Source organism: Scardinius erythrophthalmus (genome assembly GCF_964197995.2).
Source record: "Scardinius erythrophthalmus genome assembly, chromosome: 1".
Classification (NCBI taxonomy): domain Eukaryota; kingdom Metazoa; phylum Chordata; class Actinopteri; order Cypriniformes; family Leuciscidae; genus Scardinius; species Scardinius erythrophthalmus.
The window spans coordinates 27,625,688-27,648,642 of NC_138221.1; the positions used below are offsets into that span (position 1 = coordinate 27,625,688).

The 22,955-nt window shown below is 36.7% G+C and overlaps 3 protein-coding genes across 3 annotated transcripts; all 3 read left to right on the forward strand.

Moving 5' to 3' along the window:
* The first annotated feature begins 1,114 nt into the window (after positions 1–1,114).
* On the forward strand, positions 1,115–3,775 carry tmem220 (transmembrane protein 220). The gene is made up of 6 exons (XM_081387554.1): positions 1,115–1,307; positions 1,410–1,439; positions 1,530–1,590; positions 1,931–2,054; positions 2,760–2,819; positions 2,952–3,775. Exons 1-6 carry the CDS (start codon positions 1,212–1,214, stop codon positions 3,082–3,084), a joined length of 504 nt encoding a protein of 167 aa, XP_081243680.1. The 5' UTR covers positions 1,115–1,211; the 3' UTR covers positions 3,085–3,775.
* A 5,546-nt stretch (positions 3,776–9,321) lies between these two features.
* On the forward strand, positions 9,322–10,866 carry LOC308695619 (L-rhamnose-binding lectin CSL3-like; the record flags this gene model as incomplete). The annotated part of the gene is made up of 6 exons (XM_081373804.1): positions 9,322–9,412; positions 9,504–9,527; positions 9,658–9,705; positions 9,874–10,009; positions 10,149–10,258; positions 10,462–10,866. The coding sequence occupies 5 exons, from the start codon at positions 9,322–9,324 to the stop codon at positions 10,255–10,257; spliced, it is 408 nt and encodes a 135-aa protein (XP_081229930.1). The 3' UTR covers position 10,258; positions 10,462–10,866.
* A 9,901-nt stretch (positions 10,867–20,767) lies between these two features.
* Positions 20,768–22,312, forward strand: LOC308695630 (L-rhamnose-binding lectin ELEL-1-like; the record flags this gene model as incomplete). Its single annotated transcript, XM_081373815.1, has 6 exons — positions 20,768–20,858; positions 20,950–20,973; positions 21,103–21,150; positions 21,319–21,454; positions 21,589–21,698; positions 21,907–22,312. 5 exons carry the CDS (start codon positions 20,768–20,770, stop codon positions 21,695–21,697), a joined length of 408 nt encoding a protein of 135 aa, XP_081229941.1. The 3' UTR covers position 21,698; positions 21,907–22,312.
* Between the last annotated feature and the right edge of the window lie 643 nt (positions 22,313–22,955).

Genomic DNA, 22,955 nt, shown 5'->3' on the forward strand with positions numbered 1-22,955 from the left:
GAGAGAGAGAGAGAGAGAAGAGACAGACAGACAGACAGACAGACAGACAGACAGAGAGAGAATTTGTGTGTGTGTGTGTGTGTGTGTGTGTGTGTGTGTGTGTGTGTGTGTGTGTGTGTGTGTAAGCAGAGTCATTGTGTTTTTATTTGAGCGTCTTTACAACACAAATCCCCCACTTAACTCTATTGAAGCAAACAGTGAAATGTGACACATTTTGAAATGTGAAATGTCTGAAATCAGACCTTACACAGGTAAATCTCTAAACATCCAGCAAATATGATGAAACAAAAATCTAAATCTGAAAAATGAAGTGCCGCTTAACTGTCTGTAATAGAGTCTCACCATAATAATGTCATGTGATACAGTGTTTTTGCTTACTGTAAAAAGTATCTAGCCTATATAAGGCAATGCACATTTTGTTAGTACAAAACTCCAACTGTAAAAATTGTTTACATCTTTTTATCTTCTCAAAAATACATATTATTGCTATAACATACAATCAATGTCTAAAGATACACACTAATAAAATGGTCAGAATGTCCTTTAAAACTTTCGTTAAGTGGCTTTTGTTCTTGCTGTAAAAGACAAAGAGAGCTGGAGTCTCCATCTGCTGGTGATCAATTACATTACAAGACAGAATATTTCCATTTTTCAAATATTAAGAAAAATATTACACAGCTCAGTTGAGTAGAAAATGTACAGTCATCGTATTATAAACCCCAAGAATATTAACAGCTACATTTTAAAAGTAATATGAATTACTAGCCTCTGAGGGGCCTAGATATGGCCTATGAGTAAAAAGAACAAAGAAACTATATTTATTTATTTATTTTTATTTTTTGGCAAATAGAAGTAGCCTAGCCAGTTGTTCTTAATCAACAACAACAAAAAAAAAAACTTTTTAATTTTAGAAATAGGCTGGTGAAATCAAAAGAAGCTATTTTTAAAAAAGCAATCTGTATGATTAGGCTACGAATTCAGTGCGAAAAAAATACTAAAAAATAAATAAATTGACCTTATTAAATGACTGAAACTGAAACCTTACCTGTCCTGAAATTAAATGAGTCGCGTCTGATGCAGTGTGATGTAAACTACATTTCCCACAATGCTCTACTAGCACCGCTGCGCGTCATATCCTGGAAATGATACAAAGTTCAAATCTGTTTAGTTTCAGAGAAATGTGGAGATAAATCCATTGGAATGAATAAACAATGACGAACAAGATCAGTGTCTCGTCTTCTCAGCTCGTCTGGAGAGTTTGTAATTTATTAATGTCACTGTTTTTCTCGTTGGCAACTTACGTGCAGGTAAACAAGGGTTTTAACTGCAGATGATCTTTAAATATGAATCTTGATTAATGTAATTAAGATGGTCAGGTAATTATCAGATTAACTTCTTGTTTGTGTCAGACAAATGATCCAGATGCCGTTTTGTGGATGGTAAGAATTTCACTTTAACCGAGAAACATGTTAAACTTCTATAAAACAAACAAGTGTTTTAATGTGGGTTTTTTCATAATGGTTTTGCAGGTTGGTTATGCTATTCCAGCTGGATTATGCTTTTCGATTTGCTGTCATCAACAAATAACAGGTAAACAGTGTTTTCCGTTAATCACAGTAAGACGCGATGCTGCCCTCTAGTGCAGTGAAGCAGAAATACATTTCATTGGTCCAAAAAAAAATTATAATTAGGAAAAAATATTTTATACTCCCCCCTCAAGTCACCAGAAACACTTTTGATTTTCCTCGGTCAAGATTTAAGTGGACAATTTACCTAGTGTAATACTATGGTGTCACGTGCGCGAACTTCCGGAAAATATTAATGTGAATATATACAATAACAGGTTGAATGTGAGGTTTTCGGTAAATGAAAACATCATTAAAGGGGCTGAAAGTGTTGAAGACTCTCCTTCCACTATGTGCTTTTCCAGAGTCATTACTATGGAGGAGAATCGCTGATCTGCATGTGCTTATAGCCTCTACGTTTGGACTCATTCTGGGCTGGAAACTTTGTAAGGAGGGAATTACAGACATTTTCCAGCAAGAAGAAGGAAGGTAACTACAGAAAAGGATTTCATTTTTCACTTTATTTTTGTTGGTCTTGAAGTAAAAGTTAATTTCATGTTCACTCTTTCATCATTTTCTCACCCTCATGTCATTAAAAACTTGTATGCGTTTCTTTCTTCTGCTGCGGAACATAAAAGTATGAATGAACGTGGATTTATGAATATAACTTTATGGTGTTTTTCTGTCTGTCTATCTACACTATATGGACTAAAAGTATTTTAGTATTTACCAACAGCAACTGTAATGACATTGCGTTATAGATACACATTGAAATGGAGCATCTGGGAAAGTTTTCCTCAAGATTTTGGAGTGTTTTTGAGGGAATTTTTGCTCATTCATCCATTAGAGCATTTGTGAGGTCAGGCACTGATATTGGACGTCTGGCTCACAGTCTCCGGCCCAATTCATCCCAAAGCTGTTGGATGAGGTAGAGGGCCAGTCAAGTTCTTCCACACCAAACTCATCCATCCATGTCTTTATGGGTCTTGCTTTGTGCACTGGAGCACAGTATGCTGGAATAGAGAAGGACCTTCCCAAACCTTGGCCTTATCTATCAATTTGTAGCTTGACAGTCATGAAGCTTCTTTAAAAATATCATAAAAGTTTTACAGGTTTGGAACAACATGATAGCGTTTAAATAAAGGAATAATTCATCCAAAAATAAACCTTCCTGAGTGTAATCTCGTCTCTTAGGGAATGTGGTGGACTCGTGCTGGTGGTTTTCTGGCTTCTGCTGTGCAGACATTCAGGAAGGTACTGTAAACCATCTGATAAAGTGTTATAGTTTAATGTTCAAAGATGGTGCTTAACACTGTTCTTTTCCTTTATAAGACTGATCTGTGATCTGGTTTTTGTAGCGAATCTTCATGTGTGTGTGTCCTGCAGGAGTTCTGTCGGCTCGGTGAGGATCTGCACTGCTGTGGGAATCACTGTGTTTCCCTTCATCACGTGGATCTATTACTACATGAACACAGAGCTGAGGAAACACTGGCCTGAACACTGTAACACTGCTCTCTGATCAGCCAGCACAGGACATGAAGCACAACACAAACCTGTCCAGATCCAGACGTGCAGTTTTCTTCACTGCATTCCTCTCTTATTCTGTGGATTATATATTCTAACAGAAAGATGGCAACATGACTCTATGAATTTTTTTAAATCTCTATGACTTTCTTTCTCTGTGAAACACAAAAGATGTTTAGCACAATCTTAAAGGTGGTTGTGTCACACACATGAGTTTTCAGAAGCAGCTATCAAACTGGATGCATATCTATAAATGTATGCACGTATACTGTTTAGAGATTGTTAAAAACAATGTTTATGCATTTTTAGCAAAAAAAATAATAAAAAAATTTACCTGAAATAAAAAAATGTAATTCAGCTATTTGCCAAGCCAGCATTTCTAATTTACGAGAAACGCAATACTGAAGTAGTAACATAAGTAAAACTCCATACAAACTATATAGACATTAAAAAACAATAACAAAAATAGCTCAGGTTTAGCACATCACCTAAATGGGTCTTTAGTGTAGCACTGCAATTGTATTTATTTATTTGTGTTCTTCATTTATTTATTTATTTTTCAAGGCTTTGGCAATTGAATATTTTTTTTCTTTGGTGTCTTTATTTTTGTATTATGTACATGAATACACATGCATACTATTTGGCATTTAACAAAAGCAAATTGTACATTATCTTCACTTTTAGCTAAAAATTAAAATGAAACAGAAAATGTAAAAACAAAATCTAACTCAATATATTAACACACACTATAATAGTATCTCAGTGACAATTTTGTATTGTACTAAAAACAGTTTTATACTCACTAGATGCAAATGAGTGGAGACTGAAATGAAAGATTCTCAGATCACCAACTGTACACTCGCCATTCACTGGGGAATTCAAATACAAATATTCATTATGAATCATTATGAATTTGATAGTATATTGTTATCCAAATGCATATATGCAAATATACTCTCTTTATAACAGAAATTAACTCACTTATCTTCAGCATCAGTTCTGTCATCAGTGTAAAAACACCAATGTATCCAAACAAACACAATGAGACCGTAAACTAATGTAAGTTAACACAATGAAACTGTTGCAGTCATTTATTCATGGGACAAAAAAAAAAACATTGTTTTGCACCATTAACATTTGCAACAAACTTAAATACAATTTATTATAAAATAATAAAATAAATCTCTCTCTCTATACATATATATATATATATATATATATATATATACAGTAGAGATCTTGTTGATTTTAATGTGCTATAAACACAATCACAACTCAAAACTTTTGCTCTAGTCCAGCATTTATTGAAAGTACACTTCAACAATGGCACGTTCTTGGATTTCTGTACATAATATTTACATATTAACCAAGCCGATTCCGTGTTCAGAAACGTGGTCTGCAGGTTAATGAGTAACATACTCAAATAAAGAGCAGAAGGGATAATAATAAGATTTCATCTAAAGCTGTGGCTTAAGTCAGTTGTTCACAGTAAAATCTCAGTGTCAAATTTACTAAACAAAAAAGTACAATTCTGTGATTTGCTTTGTGTGATTTTATGTGTTTTTGCACATAATGCTATAGTGGAGATACGTTAGTGTTTAATGATCTGTTAGGATTTAAAGGGTTTCTGTTGAGTTTTGTGTGTCACCATTGTGTTGAAGAGTAGAGCCTGAGCTTCAGTTCAGGATGAGCAGAAAAACACAGATGTTATGCTGCATGTTGCTTTATTTAAAGGCAGTGACTGTGTAGTTGCTGATGCATTGATGACGTTTTTAAGTTCTTCAACTCATTCATGTGTGATGATGATCACTAGTAGAATATAGTTAAATTGATGTTTCTAGTAAATATTTAATGGCAATTGACCAATCAATTTCCTCAAATGAAGTGAGTTATCTCAGGTTTTAATTCAGTACATTATTAATAACCGTAACATTCTGTAAAGATTACATTAAATAACTGTAAATTCACAGCTGCTCTTGTTTTGCTGCTTTTACAGGTGTGCTGTATAATTTTACAGTATAATTGTAGTTTATGATTTACAGTACTCTTGTAAAATTTACAGGCTTACTGGCAACCACAATTGCCAGTAAGTTGCTGTAAATGTTACAGCAATTTGTTAGTGCTGTATTTTTACTGTTAAATTGTAGTTGATGTTTTACAGGACTCTTGTAAAATTTACAGGCTTACTGGCAACCAAAATTGCCAGTAAGTTGCTGTAAATTCTACAGTAAATTTTTTACAGTATAACTGCAACCTCTCATACCAAAATATAATGCCATGGATCTATCTTTTAATGCTATAATTATCACTTTTCAGTAGTTAACATTGAGAGCTGTAATAGTAAAAACGTGCAACAAGTTTTCGAGAGAGTTTCACATGTAATACTAGCTATTTCATATGCAAAGCTGTTAGTTTTTTTTCGTAAGGGGCAAACATTTTCAATTAAACATCTCAATAACAACTTCTGTAGATGTATGACAGAAATAAAGTCATACTGGTTAATAATAAGTGTAATAATGTGTAATGGCTGGAAGTCAGTTGTAGGTCTTGTGTTTCTCTATTTTCTGTTCTTCACTAATGCTCAACAATCACTTACATATTCCCTTAATTATCTCACTGCAACACTGTGTCAATGTTACTTTTACTCTTTGTAGTGTGTATTTCCCTGTGGGGTTGAAAGGGTTAACAGTGTCAGATAAAAAGACACACCCACAAAATGTATTTTAACAGTAATAAACTGTACGTTATAAAACAGGTTTATACTGGCAACACTGTTGCCAGTAGTTTACTGTAAAATTGCGTTTTTTGGGTCACCGTTGTGCAGAAGAGTAGAGCCTGAGCTTCAGTCCAGGAGAAGATCTACAAACATTGATGATTTGCTGCATGTTGCTTTATTTAAAAAGCAGTGACTGTGTAGTTGCTGGTCCAGTGAAAATCTTTTTATGTACAATAGTTTTTTAGTGGTCTCAAATGAAAGAAGTTCACAGTTATACTTTGCTCACATTATTAATGCATTATACATTTTAGTTAATACATTTAAATGACAGTTGTTCAATTTAAGGCAGTCAGTTTCTGCAAGTGTAATTAGTTCATTTGAATTAGAATTTAGTGCATTTTTACAGAAACAAACTAGACTACAGTAAATAACTGTACAATTAACAGTATTTTACTGGCAACAGTGTTGCCAGTATTTTACTGTAAAAAAACCCGGTAAGGTCTAACAGTGTAGCAACAACTGAGAGACTATTCTTCTCCTTACCTGGAAGTTAAGTTAAAACTGTCTATCGATTGATATAATGTTTTAAGACGAACGTCAAGTTTGTTGGTAAGGGCGTGTACATGAGCTTTGAATGAAAGATCAGTTTCCAGCCAAACACCGAGGTATTCAATTTTTTCGCTTGGCTCTAGAGGAGAAGAATCCAGAAAATGCAGATTATTACATCTTTCTTCTGGGAAAGCATACAATAAGATTTTGATTTATTCAGCAGGAGTTTATTAAATGACAGCCACTGCTGTCCAGAATCTGTTGTAAAGAATGATTATATGTCGAGAATATTTGGTTTGGAGCAATATATAATTGTATCATCTGCATAAAGATGAATATCACAAAATAACAAAGGCCCAAGCAAAGAACCCTGGGGTATGCCTTTATCTACACCTGTAAAATTCGACTGACTGCCCCTGAAGGACACACACTGGCGGCGGTGATGGAAATATGAGTTAAACTAAAGAAGAGACGAACGGGAAAGGCCAATTGAGTATAATTTATCCAGGAGCAGGCAATGATCAACTAAATCAAATGCCTTTGTAAGATCTAAGAAGATGGCACCAGTACACATATTGTTATCAAAACTAGAAAAAATATCATTTGTACATTTCAAAAGAGCAGTGGTAGTTGAGTGTTTCCTGAAACCTGACTGGCATTGAGATAGTAAAATGTTATGAGAAAGATAGTTAGATAATTGATCGAAGATCATTTTCTCAAAATCTTTCACAATACTGTTAATCATTGAGATAGGTCTAATTGTTCATGTTTTGGGTGTCCCCTCCCCTCCTTTATACAATGGAATGACTTTGGTACACTTCCATGCCAGAGGCACTTCCTTATTGATTTACAATAATGGTATGATTGGGGTAAGGTCAATATGAGAGCAAACCAACATTCAAACCGCACGCGCAAACACACACACACACACACACACACACACACACACACACACACACACACACAAACACACAAACACACAAACACACACAAACAAAAAAGAATAAAATAAAATAAGATCTTGCATTGAAACAAAACAAAAATGTCAACAAATTAAATAACTGTCCTTTGCTCGCTCCCCTGAAAATAGCACTGCTGAGCTTAATCAATCATATTACTTTATTACATTTTACTAGATAAAGGAGATACACAAAGGATTTTACGAGTTAAATCTCAGTGTGATAGAACAACAAAACCAAAAATTGGCAAGCCTCCAAGCTGTAATAAGGCAGATAATTCATCAGAAAATCAGAAAATCAAAATCAGCTTGTACCTGTAGACGTCTCTTATCCTTGAACGGAATCATGATGGTGGCTGGATATAGTAGGAAAGCTTGAAATCCCAAGGTGCGAGCCCTATTCATTATAGGGAAGCACGGACGTCTGCGCCGAGCGGTGGCATCGCTGTAGTCTGCAGTGAAGCGAATTGCTTGGCCGTCTACTGTCACCGGTGACTTCCTTGCGAATCCCAAAATCCGATCTCTGTCGGTGAAGCGAAGACAGTTCAGGATCATGGTCCGCGGAGGAACAGAAGCCTTGCGCGGAGGGCCAACGCGATGTGCTCGCATGAGCTCCGGGGGATATACTGTCCAATTCAGGGAACCATTTGGGAAGGCTACGCACCAGGTAAGCCCAGGCCTGATCTTCTTCCACTCCTTCTTTCAAGTTTAGAATTCGGAGATTGTTCCTGCTACTCCGGTCTTCCATCGAAGCTAGTTTCTGTTGAAGTTTCTCCATGGTGTCATTATGTTCAGTAGTAGCTTCCTCTACTCGCTTCATTCGTGTTTGTAGAGAGGTTGTAATCTTGCTCTGAGAATCCAAGTGTTTGGAATGTTGATCAAGTGTCATTTTGATAGAATCCAGCTGATTTTCCAAACGTTCAAAGCGATCTCTGGAATTTTTGTCGTCTTCGGCAAAAAATTTTTGGCAGAGTTTCTTCCAGAGACGCCCGAGTCCGCCGCACGAGGTGGTGTCAGTGTTTTCAGCCTGTAAATTCGCCGACTCTTTTGTGTTTCCCCTTTTCCCAGGCATGATCAAAGTCACAAGAGCAAAAAAATCGAAAACCCTGAAACAGGTTCTGCGCTTGGAAATCTTGATTTGCTGTTTTAGCAATTTAGTCAGGGAGAGCTGTGAGCGACTGTGCCTCTACTCCGCCATCTTGGACAACATATTACAATATGTTTTGTGAATATGGCCCCAGACATTCTGAATTTGGATTTTTAAATAGCCTACACTGTGGGATAAAAAAATAATCTTTAGACATAACTGCATTAAGAATCAGCATATGAATCATACGACACGCTTCATGCCGCAAAGCATGCTGGGAGCCACCACAACATAAAACTCATGGCTCCCAGCATGCATTGCAGCAGTTATTTTTCCTACAGTGTGTTTAAAACTCAAACTTTAAAATATCTGACGTGTTTTATTTCCAGTAGCATTATTAGAATGTCATTCAGAGTTACCTGGTCTTTAGTAATGTTCCAAAAATGTTAGCACAGAAATGTTATTTGCAATCCCACAACAGGAACAACTTTTCCGGAAATTTTCCGGACTCTCAATTGGGTCATGAAGGTGACTGAACGTGATCACGTTCAACAAAGCAGTAAAAAAGGTTGCAATAGAATCATAAAAAATTGCTAGTGCAATCAGCCAAGTTAACGATCAACAAAAGATAAATCGGATATTTGTCACCATTTCCTCATGTAGTTATTTTTTATTTCTACAAATGGATTTATAAAGCTTGACTTTAAGGTTTTTATCTATAATGTGTTGTGATGGAATTCAGCGCTTGCCGCAATATTGCAGCAATAATATTGTCACAAATCCATGCAATCGTTAGCAGAAAAATAAGTTTTGTTTTTATAATCTTGCTTGTTTTGAAATTTCTAAGATTGTAAACTCCCATTTCCGCATTGGTTATCAACAGTAAACAGATGATAACGAGTCTGTGTTTGTTATAAAAACCATGCACACATGTGCCTCCTTAAGAGAATTCCAGAGTTTCCCTGTGGTTCACACTTTCAACATGCTGGTGCAAAAGCTAAGCTGGATCATATGTAAGTAATGATTTAAAATCGGCTGAACTGACATGATTTTAACTCTTCAATTCAGTGTTTTAACTTGTTTCTATTTGACTTTGATTTTCAGTGCTGCTGTTTCTGTGTCAGCATGGTAAGAATGGCAATTTACTAATTTATAATGTATGATTTAGTTTTAAAATATATATAAAAAAACCTTTATTATAAACTTTATTAAACTACAATATTTTATTTCAAGTGATTTTACTATATAATCTCTGCAGGAATAGAAGCACGTGTGATCTGTGAAGGAAAGGCTGGCACCCTCAGCTGTGAGTAATTCAGTATTTTTTTTGGCCTTTTATATTTTTTAAAAAGTTATATTTTTGGCCTTTTGTGTCCCAATAGGATTGTATGAGAGAGACATGAAGCAGTGGGGGAGAATTCTGAACATGTGTGTGCTTAAATCTTACAATTTGCTTTGCTTTTATGTGTGTCAGGTTTGTTTGGAACAATAAGGGTTATTGAAGCCAACTATGGACGGACTGACCGCACAACATGTGTTAGTGGGAAACCATATTCTCAGACCTCAAACACGAGCTGCAAAAGAACAGTCACTAATACAGTTTCCCATCGGTAAGATTGACAGATAACAGTAAAATATGTTAATGTTCATGATTTCATTTATGTATTTTACAAGAACAAGAAATACATTTATTATGTCTATGGAACATTAAAGCTATTCCTAAGTACCTATTTTCTGTCTATGATTCAGGTGCAATGGAAGACAGGAGTGTGTTGTTTCTGCATCAAACTCAGTTTTCGGTGATCCTTGTGTTGGAACTTATAAATACCTGGACGTGACTTATGCATGTCGGCGATGAAGTAAGCCAATTGTTTTGTTACAATTGTACAATTATTGTACCAACATTGTGCCAAATTTGCACATTGAATTTTGATTTAATATGAATTAATAGTAATGAATAGATGAATTGAAATAATTATCATACAATTCTTTAGCTTTAGATAAGCTATGCTCACAATAATAAATAAGAATCTTTGTTGCTGCTGTTTTTTTTCCTTATAAGGTGCATTGCGAAGACATCTTGTCAACTGCTTCAAACTCTGATCCGTGTCAGTGTGTCAATAATATCTGAAAGTGACTTACAGCTGTATATAATTGTTTGTGCTGCTTTTTTTTTATGTTTTGTGTGTTATAAATGTAAATGGTCCCTATTATAGATGTTGGATGCCACTATATAATATTGTTTTTGGTCTAATCCAGAAAAAACAATATAATACATTGAAATATGGGGTTCAGAAAAAAATGTAAATTCATAACGAGCCTCATTTTACAAACTACATTTTTATTTTGGAAAGCTTTAATGATCATGTGTCAATGTGAATAATGGGATGCAAAATGTTTCAAAAAGTAAAATGTCCAGATGCTTGACTGGACTTGAAATTAATGTCAAATAAACACACCTTGATCCTAAAATGCTTTATTTTTGTAAATTAATGTCATTTTCTTTTGAAGTGAATTTTATCTCATAAATCCATCACTATATATATTTTTTTATGGGCTATTGTTTTATTGGAATATACAAAGGGTACAGCAATATTAATAATACATTCCTTTTTTCTTTTCTTTTTTTTACAACTATTAAGGTTAGACATGAACAGTCAATCAGACACTATTATATCTACATAAATGTATTTAAAAATAATGTTGAAACTAATATAATGTTTATCATATTAATGGAAAACAATCATGTTATCTGGTGAGGAAACAACTCAAATTCTTGTAGAAAAATCTACAAAATGCAATAGTTGTCTTTTCAGTTTTTTATTTCCTTTAAAGCAGTTTTGTAAACATTTGTATTGTAAAAATCACCAAAAATAAATAATGTGTAAATAATGTTGTACACAATAAAACAATTATATCTGACTTCAGTTTTATTGACAGCCACACACATATACCTTGAAGATCATGTTAAAAAATAAAAATAGTTACAATAGCATGTCAAAATAGTTTTGGATTGCTTCCACTCATATAAACTGATCATGCAGTTGGCAGCTTCCCATTACTAATCACTCTAAAGTGTAGACTATTTAATCATGTGATATGCATGCAATTAGATGTGATAATTGAATTCAGCTTGCTTTCTGATTGGATATTGTTTCGTTTCACGTGATAATCTGCACTTTGTTTGTCCTCGGAGTTCCCCACACACATCAGGATTTCTGAAGGCCTCCTTCCTTTCTCTTTATCTCTGTACTGATAAAACGTTGTCGGGATAATTCACGTTATAATATAATTCACGTGGCTATGCGGAAGCTATAAATAATTCTTTGTTATACATTTTTAAGGCCACACAAGTAGTTTGTTGAGGGTTGGTTTACTTTGTATATAGAATGGATGTGTCATAAACAGCAAAGACTGTCAGTGTCTCATCCCCCAACAACTCTGAGATGGGTTTGACAACAGTGTGGGGGAGGTGGTTCACTCGCCAGAGGTCGTTCACTATGCTGGACTGTGCTCCCGTGTCCCACAGGGCTCTAACTGGGCAATTATCCATAACGCAGTCCACTATACATAGGCTACCCACAAGCCTTATCAACTGTGGCTGGTGTCGAGGTGGTTTGTAGTTTATCACACTTACAGCCGATGAGGTGCCAGCTGCTCTCTTTTCAAAGGCTGTTGTTGGTTGCATGACTGGGCTGGGTGGTGGCTACTCGTTTCGGGGCAATCGGCTTCGGACTACTGCTGGCCCCCTCAGTAGTCCCTGCCCGTTTTTCTGATGTGGTTCTGCGCCCACGAGAGAAGTGTCCCTCCTGCCCACATTTAAAACAGTGCAAACAGTTCTCACCCGTTCCCTCCTCCTTGCACTTCTTGCAGCCTCTCACTTCCTGCTTCTGTCCACGAGGACGGGGACTTGCCTCCATTACAGCCCGAAATATCTGCTGCATCATCTGTTGCGCGTTTATGCTGTCAGGCTTAGTCTCAAGCTCTTGAACTTTTTTGTCCTGAACTCCTGGACTTTTACCAGCAGTGGATCTTTTCCATTTCTCTTGTCTCTCACTTTCAAATTTTTCCTGCCTCATTCACTTTCTGTATCAGTTGCTCAACCATTATGCTCACATCGCTGAGGTGGGGTAGAATTTGGAACTTCACAGAATCACTCAACAGTCCAGTTTCAATCGAACCGAGGAACTTGCGCTGAATGACGGCTCTGCTGTACAGTTCATCTGTGTCTTCATTCGCTGCTTTCCATAACAGTTTCTTTTTCAGCTCGATCGCACGGAATACAAAGTTCAGGGCAGTCTCTTTGGGTTCTTGGGAGATGTTAAGAAGCTGGTGGTAAAGCTCTGTGGAACTATCTACTCTATAGTGGCCCTTCAGGATGATGAGGAGTGCACTGAGGGTCAGCCCACGCTTGATCTCTAACATGTCTCTCAACGGCAGTCCTGGACTGACAGCCCTGATTACAGCCTCAACTACCTCAGTCTGTGTGTGCCCCTTTTGTATTCCCAGCTCAATCTGGTGGACTAAACTGAGATATGACAATTTATCCCTCTGACCTCTCTCCAATTGACCAATTTCGAGCCGACGTCACAATTACGTCACGGCACTAGCTGTTGCAAAGCAAATAGAAAACTGGAGGCGGCCCATACAAACCAGCACAGATTAGGCTACATAATAAGGAGCTTAAGTTGTTATTATTATTATTATTAAATGTCATCTTGTTGTGTTGTTGGGTGCAAGAATCGCTGAAAAGTGAATATGCTGTATCTGGAATTTTTATTTCTAGAAAAAATTCACATCATTAAAATTGCACCGTAATTCACTCTTTAAATTGTCGTCTTCTTGGCGCTGGCTAGACAGAACTGCGGATCATACCAAGTCTTGTACATGACCATTCAGCACATAGTTATAGGCATTTAAAGATTTATATGCCCTCAGTTTCTCTTTACCCTCGGTTTCTTTATCGACAGACTGATCTCATGAAATGGCGTATGTATGACACGCCAATTCGTATTTCCATTTCTCGGCGTGTTATCAACACGCATAATCGCTTTTCAGCGTGTTTATCAACGCCGTTGACTTACGTTGCATTACTGTATATGAACTACCCCAAGCGCGTCCCTAAACCTACCCGTCACTGGGGTTAATACCATTTATGAGTGTTCCCCTACCATTCTAGGAAAAAAAATATTGCTCCCCAGATGTAGATATACATTTTGCTCCGTTTCGCTCGGACATTTAACGGCGTACACATACACGCGGTATCACTCTGACGTTTAACGGCGTAGACATACACGCGGAAGATGACAGTTTGTTTCGGCGTGGACATGCACGCGGATAGCTCAAAATGCGTATAAATAACACGCCACTTGACTTGAAAGTGGCGTGTATGTTTACGCAAAGTCGTGATGTCATGTTGCTATCGGGTAGGTGTAGAAGTCAGGCCACTTAACCGGAGGAAGTGCTAACGTTAATCCTGTCAGTTCGTCCATCCATTGACTGAGCGTGTAAGTGTCAGCCAATCGGGTTCCGTCCGTTAAAATTACCTTTTGCAAATAACAATCGTGGTTCTGGACAGTGAGTGACCTTGCACATTAAGATAAAATCGTAAAAAACAAGCTAACAAAACTTGGAAACTAACGTTAGTGAAGCAGCCAAGAGCGATCGTTCTGCAACCACCTAAGCCACGCCCACAAAAAAACGTCACCATGTTTACCAACTGAAAAGGGGTCTATTTGCCCACAGATTTGAAACGCCCTTCGCATCGTTACCTCAGGCAATTGGCGAGTTGGCTCTAACCGGCTCTTGAGTGGTGAATCCGTCTTTAAAAGAGAGGCGTGTGGTGAGATATATATTTTTAGTCCTTCTTTTCGAGCTGGCTTCTCTGATGGGTACACTTCATTTGGTTGACTACACCCTTTACTTTGTCTTTCAATGAATGTTAATAAATCAGCACAGTACTGTTCACCTTCATCGCCATCTAGTTTCTCCTCGAAGCTCATCCAATTGACACTCGGCCATCTTGATGAGCGTCCTCCGTGTCCTGCTGCGAGACTCTCCACTGTCCAGACCATCACATTTCAGGTATCTGTAGACATCCACAAGAGACTCTTCCAATAGCTGCTACAGAGCTGCACTCACTTGATCACGCATGATCTGACTGGCGTCCATCTTGTTGAAAGTTCGACTTGTTGGGAAGGAGGGAGTTAATGGTACTGGTCACTCTGTCGCCTCGTCCTGGCTGACTCGCCAAAATTTGTTACACTTTAAAAAGTTACTAGTTTTATTTTGAGTTGTTAACATCTCAACTCGTTCGCCATTTTACGTACGACACTCTTAATCACAGTCAAATTAAACATTTTCTTAACGTCTCAGGCACAAATTACAGCTCTATAAAAATACAATACTGTTGGACATTACTAGTGTAAAGATTATTGTCAGTTTACCTGTTCAAAAGACACAGGTCAAATCACAGGTCAAACAAGGAGCGCTTTTCTTTGCATGTACACCACACTTCATCACGTACTGAATAATACTTCTATTCTGTTAGTCAGCTACTGATGCGTAGAGTAACACTTGATTGCCCCCTACTGACGAACCTGAGTTTATCCGAAATGATTTTACTCAGAACACAGTGCAATCCAGTTATACAAATAAACGTAACAAAAATGTCTTTACTAAGTTAAAAATTTAAAGGGGGTGCAATTTATCCGTCCCTTTTGAAATCCTCAGTGCTACATAAATATTCAATGATCGGGGCGACTCCGACCTTTTTGAAACAAAGCCAAGCATCTTCTGCAGAAGACAACTCCTGATTTTTGCTCACACTTATATACCATACATCCTTTTCCAAAGATGGTAACACACCCTATAGATATTTTTAGGTGTGACATACTAGAATATAATTTTCTGCTGCAAGCAACACTCCAGGCCTTTTTTTAGGCTTCAAAAAACCAAACCAAATTCACAGACAGGGGAAATAATAGTATACAAAAATATAGCTAAATAACTTATTTCCAAGGCTAATTTACTTATTTTCTAAATAATAATCTTCTACAAGTTCTATTTTTTAGAATCTTGGGTAAAATTCCAGAAACATCATGGGAACAAAAGACGTCACTTGTTTATCCCATGGAGAACGTTTTTCAGTGACTGAGTTCTGGACTTGCGACAAAACTCTCGTAATAATCAATTAATATTTTATTTACATTGTGTTTGCACTGTTAGTTGTGATGAAAGCATTCGTTAGTGTGCAGAAATCGAGTAACAATCATGAGATCGCTGCATTCATGTCTGTGATCGGCTACACTCTCATCACTGCAACCTTTCATACCAAAATATAATGCCATGGATCTATCTTTTAATGCTATAATTATCACTTTTCAGTAGTTAACATTGAGAGCTGTAATAGTAAAAACGTGCTAAAAGTTTTCGAGAGAGTTCCACATGTAATACTAGCTATTTCATATGCAAAGCTGTTAGCCAATCACAGCAGGGGGCGTTTACACTAAAGTAGGCTGTATAGATTAGGTCAGCCCAGAACCGGGAACACTTCCCATAAACCCTAAAGTACTCGTTACATCATAAGAAAAATGGCGTCTATGCTAATATTAGTCTCTCTGTTTATCCCGAGGTTTACCGCAGTCCGCCGGATCCAGGCCGTATCCAGATCTGATGAAGGACCTGCGCCTGGACGCAACGACAACACAGTCCTGAAGTGTCAACTAGCCTCTCCCCTGTGAAGGCCTCCTTCCCTTCTCTTTACCTCAGTACAGATAAACATTGCATAGGTTTGCAGTGAGTTTTAGGTGAGGAGGAGAAGGTGGGAGAAGGGGGAGATGGAGCTGCATGTGTGCTGCGTCTCGGATGTTTCTGTTACATATGCAAAAGAGAGTTCAAGTGTTAATTCTTAGGAGAGTCTTTGTTTCCTCGAGGGGTCGCTCAGACTTACTGGCACCTGCCTTACAACATATTTATTTATTTATTTATTTATTTATGAACATTTTATTGGAGGATCAACCCCATGAGATGAATCATCTCGTTTTCAAGGGGGTCCTCAGGATCATGTCCAAAGAACATAGAACAGCAGCGTAGATACAATCAAATAAAACAAAAAAATCATAATAAAAAATAATGATACAACAAAACCTTAGCGCACACACTCACACACATTCACATACACCATACGCACACGCACACGCACGCATGCCCCTACACACACACAAGCTCTCGCTATTCCCCTCCCCACCCATCATAGATGGAGTATAGTACGCCACAGTGGTCCCCAAAATGTGGTATGTATACCACTAGACACATTTTATACCCTTTTTTAGTCTAGGACTCAGCATGAAGGTGCTATGGAGGTCACGTGTTTTAGGAGGGGTACTTGGTGTGAGATGTTTGAGAACCACTGGTGTAACATATTGCATATAACACAGTAATCGCAAATATAACTGACAAAATTAACATCTCTAGATATGTACATATATTATATAAACACATTCATATATACACACATACATAATATATATTGATGCTAAATATGAAATGCTAGAAACATAGACAAGTATTCTGAAGATGTGTTAACAGAGCAGTTCGAAACAGAGGAAAAGACATAAGCGAGCGAATGGAGGCTGGAAGGTTGTTCCAGTCACGAGGGGCCCTAACACAGAAAGCATATTTCCCAATTTCTCTCCTAACTGGAAAGTAAAGAAGATATGTTTGTTGTGACGAAGACTATATTGTGAACTGTAAGGCACTAAATATTGCGATAAATAATATGGATATTGAAAGTGAATACATTTAAAAGTGATATTGTCTTCTGGCTGAGGGTCCATGCCAGGACAGCTGTTCATACATCACACAATGATGTGTCCTATAGGAGCAGCGAAGGACTAATCGGCACAGGCTGTTGTATACCACATCAAGAGAGTGTAGACAAGTGGCAGTAGTGTTAGAATGTACACTCTAAAAACTGCTGGGTTGTGTTAACCCAATTTTGGGTCAAATATGGTCTCACCCAACGTTGGGTTAAAAATTCAATTTAAAAATGGACAAACCCAGCCGTTGGTTTACATTTTTAATGTAACCAATGCAATTTGTCCATTTTTAAATTGCATTTTTAACCCAACGTTGGGTGAGACCATATTTGACCCAAAATTGGGTTAACACAACCCAGCAGTTTTTAGAGTGTATAATATCTGCATAGTCCAGAATAGGTGGCAACAACTCAGAGACTATTCTTCTCCTTACCTGAAAGTTAAGTTAAAACCGTCTATCGATTGATATAATGTTTTAAGACGAACGTCAAGTTTGTTGGTAAGGGCGTGTACATGAGCTTTGAATGAAAGATCAGTTTCCAGCCAAACACCGAGGTATTTAATTTTTTCGGTTGGCTCTAGAGGAGAAGAATCCAGAAAATGCAGATTATTACATCTTTCTTCTGGAAAAGCAATAAGATTTTGATTTATTCAGCAGGAGTTTATTAAATGACAGCCACTGCTGTACAGAATCAAAGTCATGTTGTAAAGAATGATTATATGTCGAGAATATTTGGTTTGGAGCAATATATAATTGTATCATCTGCATAAAGATGAATATCACATTCTGAACAGCAGAGTGGCAGGTCATTTATAAAAATGGAAAATAACAAAGGCCAAGCAAAGAACCCTGGGGTATGCCTTTATCTACACCTGTAAAATTCGACTGACTGCCCCTGAAGGACACACACTGGCGGCGGTGATGGAAATATGAGTAAAACCAAAGAAGAGATGAACGGGAAAGGCCAATTGAGTATAATTTATCCAGGAGCAGGTAATGATCAACTAAATCAAATGCTTTTGTAAGATCTAAGAAGATGGCACCAGTACACATATTGTTATCAAAACTAGAAAAAATATCATTTGTACATTTCAAAAGAGCAGTGGTAGTTGAGTGTTTCCTGAAACCTGACTGGCATTGAGATAGTAAAATGTTATGAATCGAAGATCATTTTCTCAAAAATTTTCACAATACTGTTAATCATTGAGATAGGTCTATAATTGTTCATGTTTTGGGTGTCCCCTCCCCTCCTTTATACAATGGAATGACTTTGGTACACTTCCATGCCAGAGGCACTTCCTTATTGATTTACAATAATGGTAGTGATTGGGGTAAGGTGAATATGAGAGCAAACCAACATTCAAACCGCATGCGCACACACACACACACACACACACACACAAACAAAAAAGAATAAAATAAAAATAAGATCTTGCATTAAAAAACAAAACAAAAATGTCAAATGTCAGCTTAATCAATCATATTACTTTATTACATTTTACTAGATAAATAAAGAAGATACACAAAGGATTTTTCGAGTTAAATATCAGTTTGATAGAACAACAAATCAGTATTACCAACCAAAAATTGGCAAGCCTCCAAACTGTAATAAGGCAGGTAATTCATCAGAAAATCAGAAAATCAAAATCAGCTAGTACCTGTAGACGTCTCTTATCCTTGAACGGAATCATACCGTATCGCATCATACCGTACATACGAAAGTAAAGTAGCCTAAACAAAAACAAGCATGATAGCGTAACCGTGGTGACACAGTTATGGTGAAAATTAAGTCTCATCATCCAAGTTGAGTGAATCAAAGGAGTTGATAAACTTAGATGCCTCACTTGGCTCAGTAAACAGGTTTTGGTCGGATCCGCGTGTCAACTTGATGGTGGCTGGATATAGTAGGAAAGCTTGAAATCCCAAGGTGCGAGCCCTATTCATTATAGGGAAGCACGGACGTCTGCGCCGAGCGGTGGCATCGCTGTAGTCTGCAGTGAAGCGAATTGCTTAACCGTCTACTGTCACCGGTGACTTCCTTGTGAATCCCAAAATCCGATCTCTGTCGGTGAAGCGAAGAGAGTTCAGGATCATGGTCCGCGGAGGAACAGAAGCCTTGCGCGGAGGGCCAACGCGATGTGCTCGCATGAGCTCCAGGGGATATAATGTCCAATTCAGGGAACCATTTGGGAAGGCTACGCACCAGGTAAGCCCAGGCCTGATCTTCTTCCACTCCTTCTTTCAAGTTTAGAATTCGGAGATTGTTCCTCCTACTCCGGTCTTCCATCGAAGCTAGTTTCTGTTGAAGTTTCTCCATGGTGTCATTATGTTCAGTAGTAGCTTCCTCTACTCGCTTCATTCGTGTTTGTAGAGAGGTTGTAATCTTGCGCTGAGAATCCAAGTGTTTGGAATGTTGATCAAGTGTCATTTTGATAGAATCCAGCTGATTTTCCAAACGTTCAAAGCGATCTCTGGAATTTTTGTCGTCTTCGGCAAAAAATTTTTGGCAGAGTTTCTTCCAGAGACGCCCGAGTCCGCCGCACGAGGTGGTGTCAGTGTTTTCAGCCTGTAAATTCGACGACTCTTTTGTGTTTCCCCTTTTCCCAGGCATGATCAAAGTCACAAGAGCAAAAAAATCGAAAACCCTGAAACAGGTTCTGCGCTTGGAAATCTTGATTTGCTGTTTTAGCAATTTAGTCAGGGAGAGCTGTGAGCGACTGTGCCTCTACTCCGCCATCTTGGACAACATATTACAATATGTTTTGTGAATATGGCCCCAGACATTCTGAATTTGGATTTTTAAATAGCCTACACTGTGGGATAAAAAAATAATCTTTAGACATAACTGCATTAAGAATCAGCATATGAATCATACGACACGCTTCATGCCGCAAAGCATGCTGGGAGCCACCACAACATAAAACTCATGGCTCCCAGCATGCATTGCAGCAGTTATTTTTCCTACAGTGTGTTTAAAACTCAAACTTTAAAATATCTGACGTGTTTTATTTCCAGTAGCATTATTAGAATGTCATTCAGAGTTACCTGGTCTTTAGTAATGTTCCCAAAATGTTAGCACAGAAACGTTATTTGCAATCCCACAACAGGAACAACTTTTCCGGAAATTTTCCGGACTCTCAATTGGGTCATGAAGGTGACTGAACGTGATCACGTTCAACAAAGCAGTAAAATAGGTTGCAATAGAATCATAAAAGATTGCTAGTGCAATCAGCCAAGTTAACGATCAACAAAAGATAAATCGGCTATTTGTCACCATTTCCTCATGTAGTTATTTTTTATTTCTACAAATGGATTTATAAAGCTTGACTTTAAGGTTTTTATCTATAATGTGTTGTGATGGAATTCAGCGCTTGCCGCAATATTGCCGCAATAATATTGTCACAAATCCATGCAATCGTTAGCAGAAAAATAAGTTTTGTTTTTATAATCTTGCTTGTTTTGAAATTTCTAAGATTGTAAACTCCCATTTCCGCATTGGTTATCAACAGTAAACAGATGATAACGAGTCTGTGTTTGTTATAAAAACCATGAACACATGTGCCTCCTTAAGAGAATTCCAGAGTTTCCCTTTGATTCACACTTTCAACATGCTGGTGCAAAAGCTAAGCTGGATCATATGTAAGTAATGATTTAAAATCGTCTGTACTGACATGATTTTAACTCTTCAATTCAGTGTTTTAACTTGTTTCTATTTGACTTTGATTTTCAGTGCTGCTGTTTCTGTGTCAGCATGGTAAGAATGGCAATTTACTAATTTATAATGTATGATTTAGTTTTAAATATATATAAAAAAACCTTTATTATAAACTTTATTAAACTACAATATTTTATTCCAAGTGATTTTACTATATAATCTCTGCAGGAATAGAAGCACGTGTGATCTGTGAAGGAAAGGCTGGCACCCTCAGCTGTGAGTAATTCAGTATTTTTTTTGGCCTTTTATATTTTTTAAAAAGTTATATTTTTGGCCTTTTGTGTCCCAATAGGATTGTATGAGAGAGACATGAAGCAGTGGGGGAGAATTCTGAACATGTGTGTGCTTAAATCTTACAATTTGCTTTGCTTTTATGTGTGTCAGGTTTGTTTGGAACAATAAGGGTTATTGAAGCCAACTATGGACGGACTGACCGCACAACATGTGTTAGTGGGAAACCATATTCTCAGACCTCAAACACGAGCTGCAAAAGAACAGTCACTAATACAGTTTCCCATCGGTAAGATTGACAGATAACAGTAAAATATGTTAATGTTCATGATTTCATTTAAGTATTTTACAAGAACAAGAAATATATTTCTTATGTCTACATTAAAGCTATTCCTAAGTACCTATTTTCTGTCTATGATTCAGGTGCAATGGAAGAAAGAGTTGTGTTGTTCATGCATCAAACACAGTTTTCGGTGATCCTTGTGGTGGAACTTATAAATACCTGTCCTTGACTTATGCATGTCGGCGATGAAGTAAGCCAATTGTTTTGTAACAATTGTACAATTTTTGTGCCAACATTGTGCCAAATGTACAATTTTCATATTAAATTTTGATTTAATATGAATTAATAGTAATGAATAAATGAATTGAAATAATGATCATAAAATTCTTTAGCTTTATAAGCTATGCTCACAATAATAAATAATAATCTTTGTTGCTGCTGTTTTTTTTCCTTATAAGGTGCATTGCGAAGACATCTCGTCAACTGCTTCAAACTCTGATCCATGTCAGTGTGTCAATAATATCTGAAAGTGACATACAGCTGTATATAATTGTTTGTGCTGCTGTTTTTTATGTTTTGTGTGTTATAAATGTAAATGGTCCCTATTATAGATGTTGGATGACACTATATAATATTGTTTTTGGTCTAATCCAGAAAAAACAATACAACAGATTGAAATATGGGATTCAGAAAAAAAATAAAAATTCATAACGAACCTCATTTTACAAACTACATTTTTATTTTTGAAAGCTTTAATGATCATGTGTCAATGTGAATAATGGGAAGCAAAATGTTTCAAAAAGTAAAATGTCCAGATGCTTGACTGGACTTGAAATGAATGTCAAATAAACACACCTTGATCCTAAAATGCTTTATTTTTGTAAATGAATGTCATTTTCTTTTGAGGTGAATTTTATCTCATAAATGCATCACTATTATTTTTTTTTAGGCTATTGTTTTATTGGAATATACAAATACAGCAATATTAATAAATGTATACATTCCTTTTTTCTTTTCTTTTTTTACAACTCTTAAGGTTAGACATGAACTGTCAATCAGACACTATTATATCTACATAAATGTATTTAAAAATAATGTTTAAATTAACGTAATGTTTATCATATTAATGGAAAACAATCATTTTATCTGGTGAAAAAAACAACTCAAATTCTTGTAGAAAAATCTACAAAATGCAATAGTTGTCTTTTCAGTTTTTTATTTCCTTTAAAGCAGTTTTGTAAACATTTGTATTGTAAAAATCACCAAAAATAAATAATGTTGTAAAACTTAAGTACACTATAAAACAATTCTATCTGACTTCAGTTTTATTGACAGCCACACACATATACCTTGAAGATCATGTTAAAAAATAAAAATAGTTACAATAGCATGTCAAAATAGTTTTTGATTGCTTCCACTCATATAAACTGATCATGCAGTTGGCAGCTTCCCATTACTAATCACTCTAAAGTGTAGACTATTTAATCATGTGATATGCATGCAATTA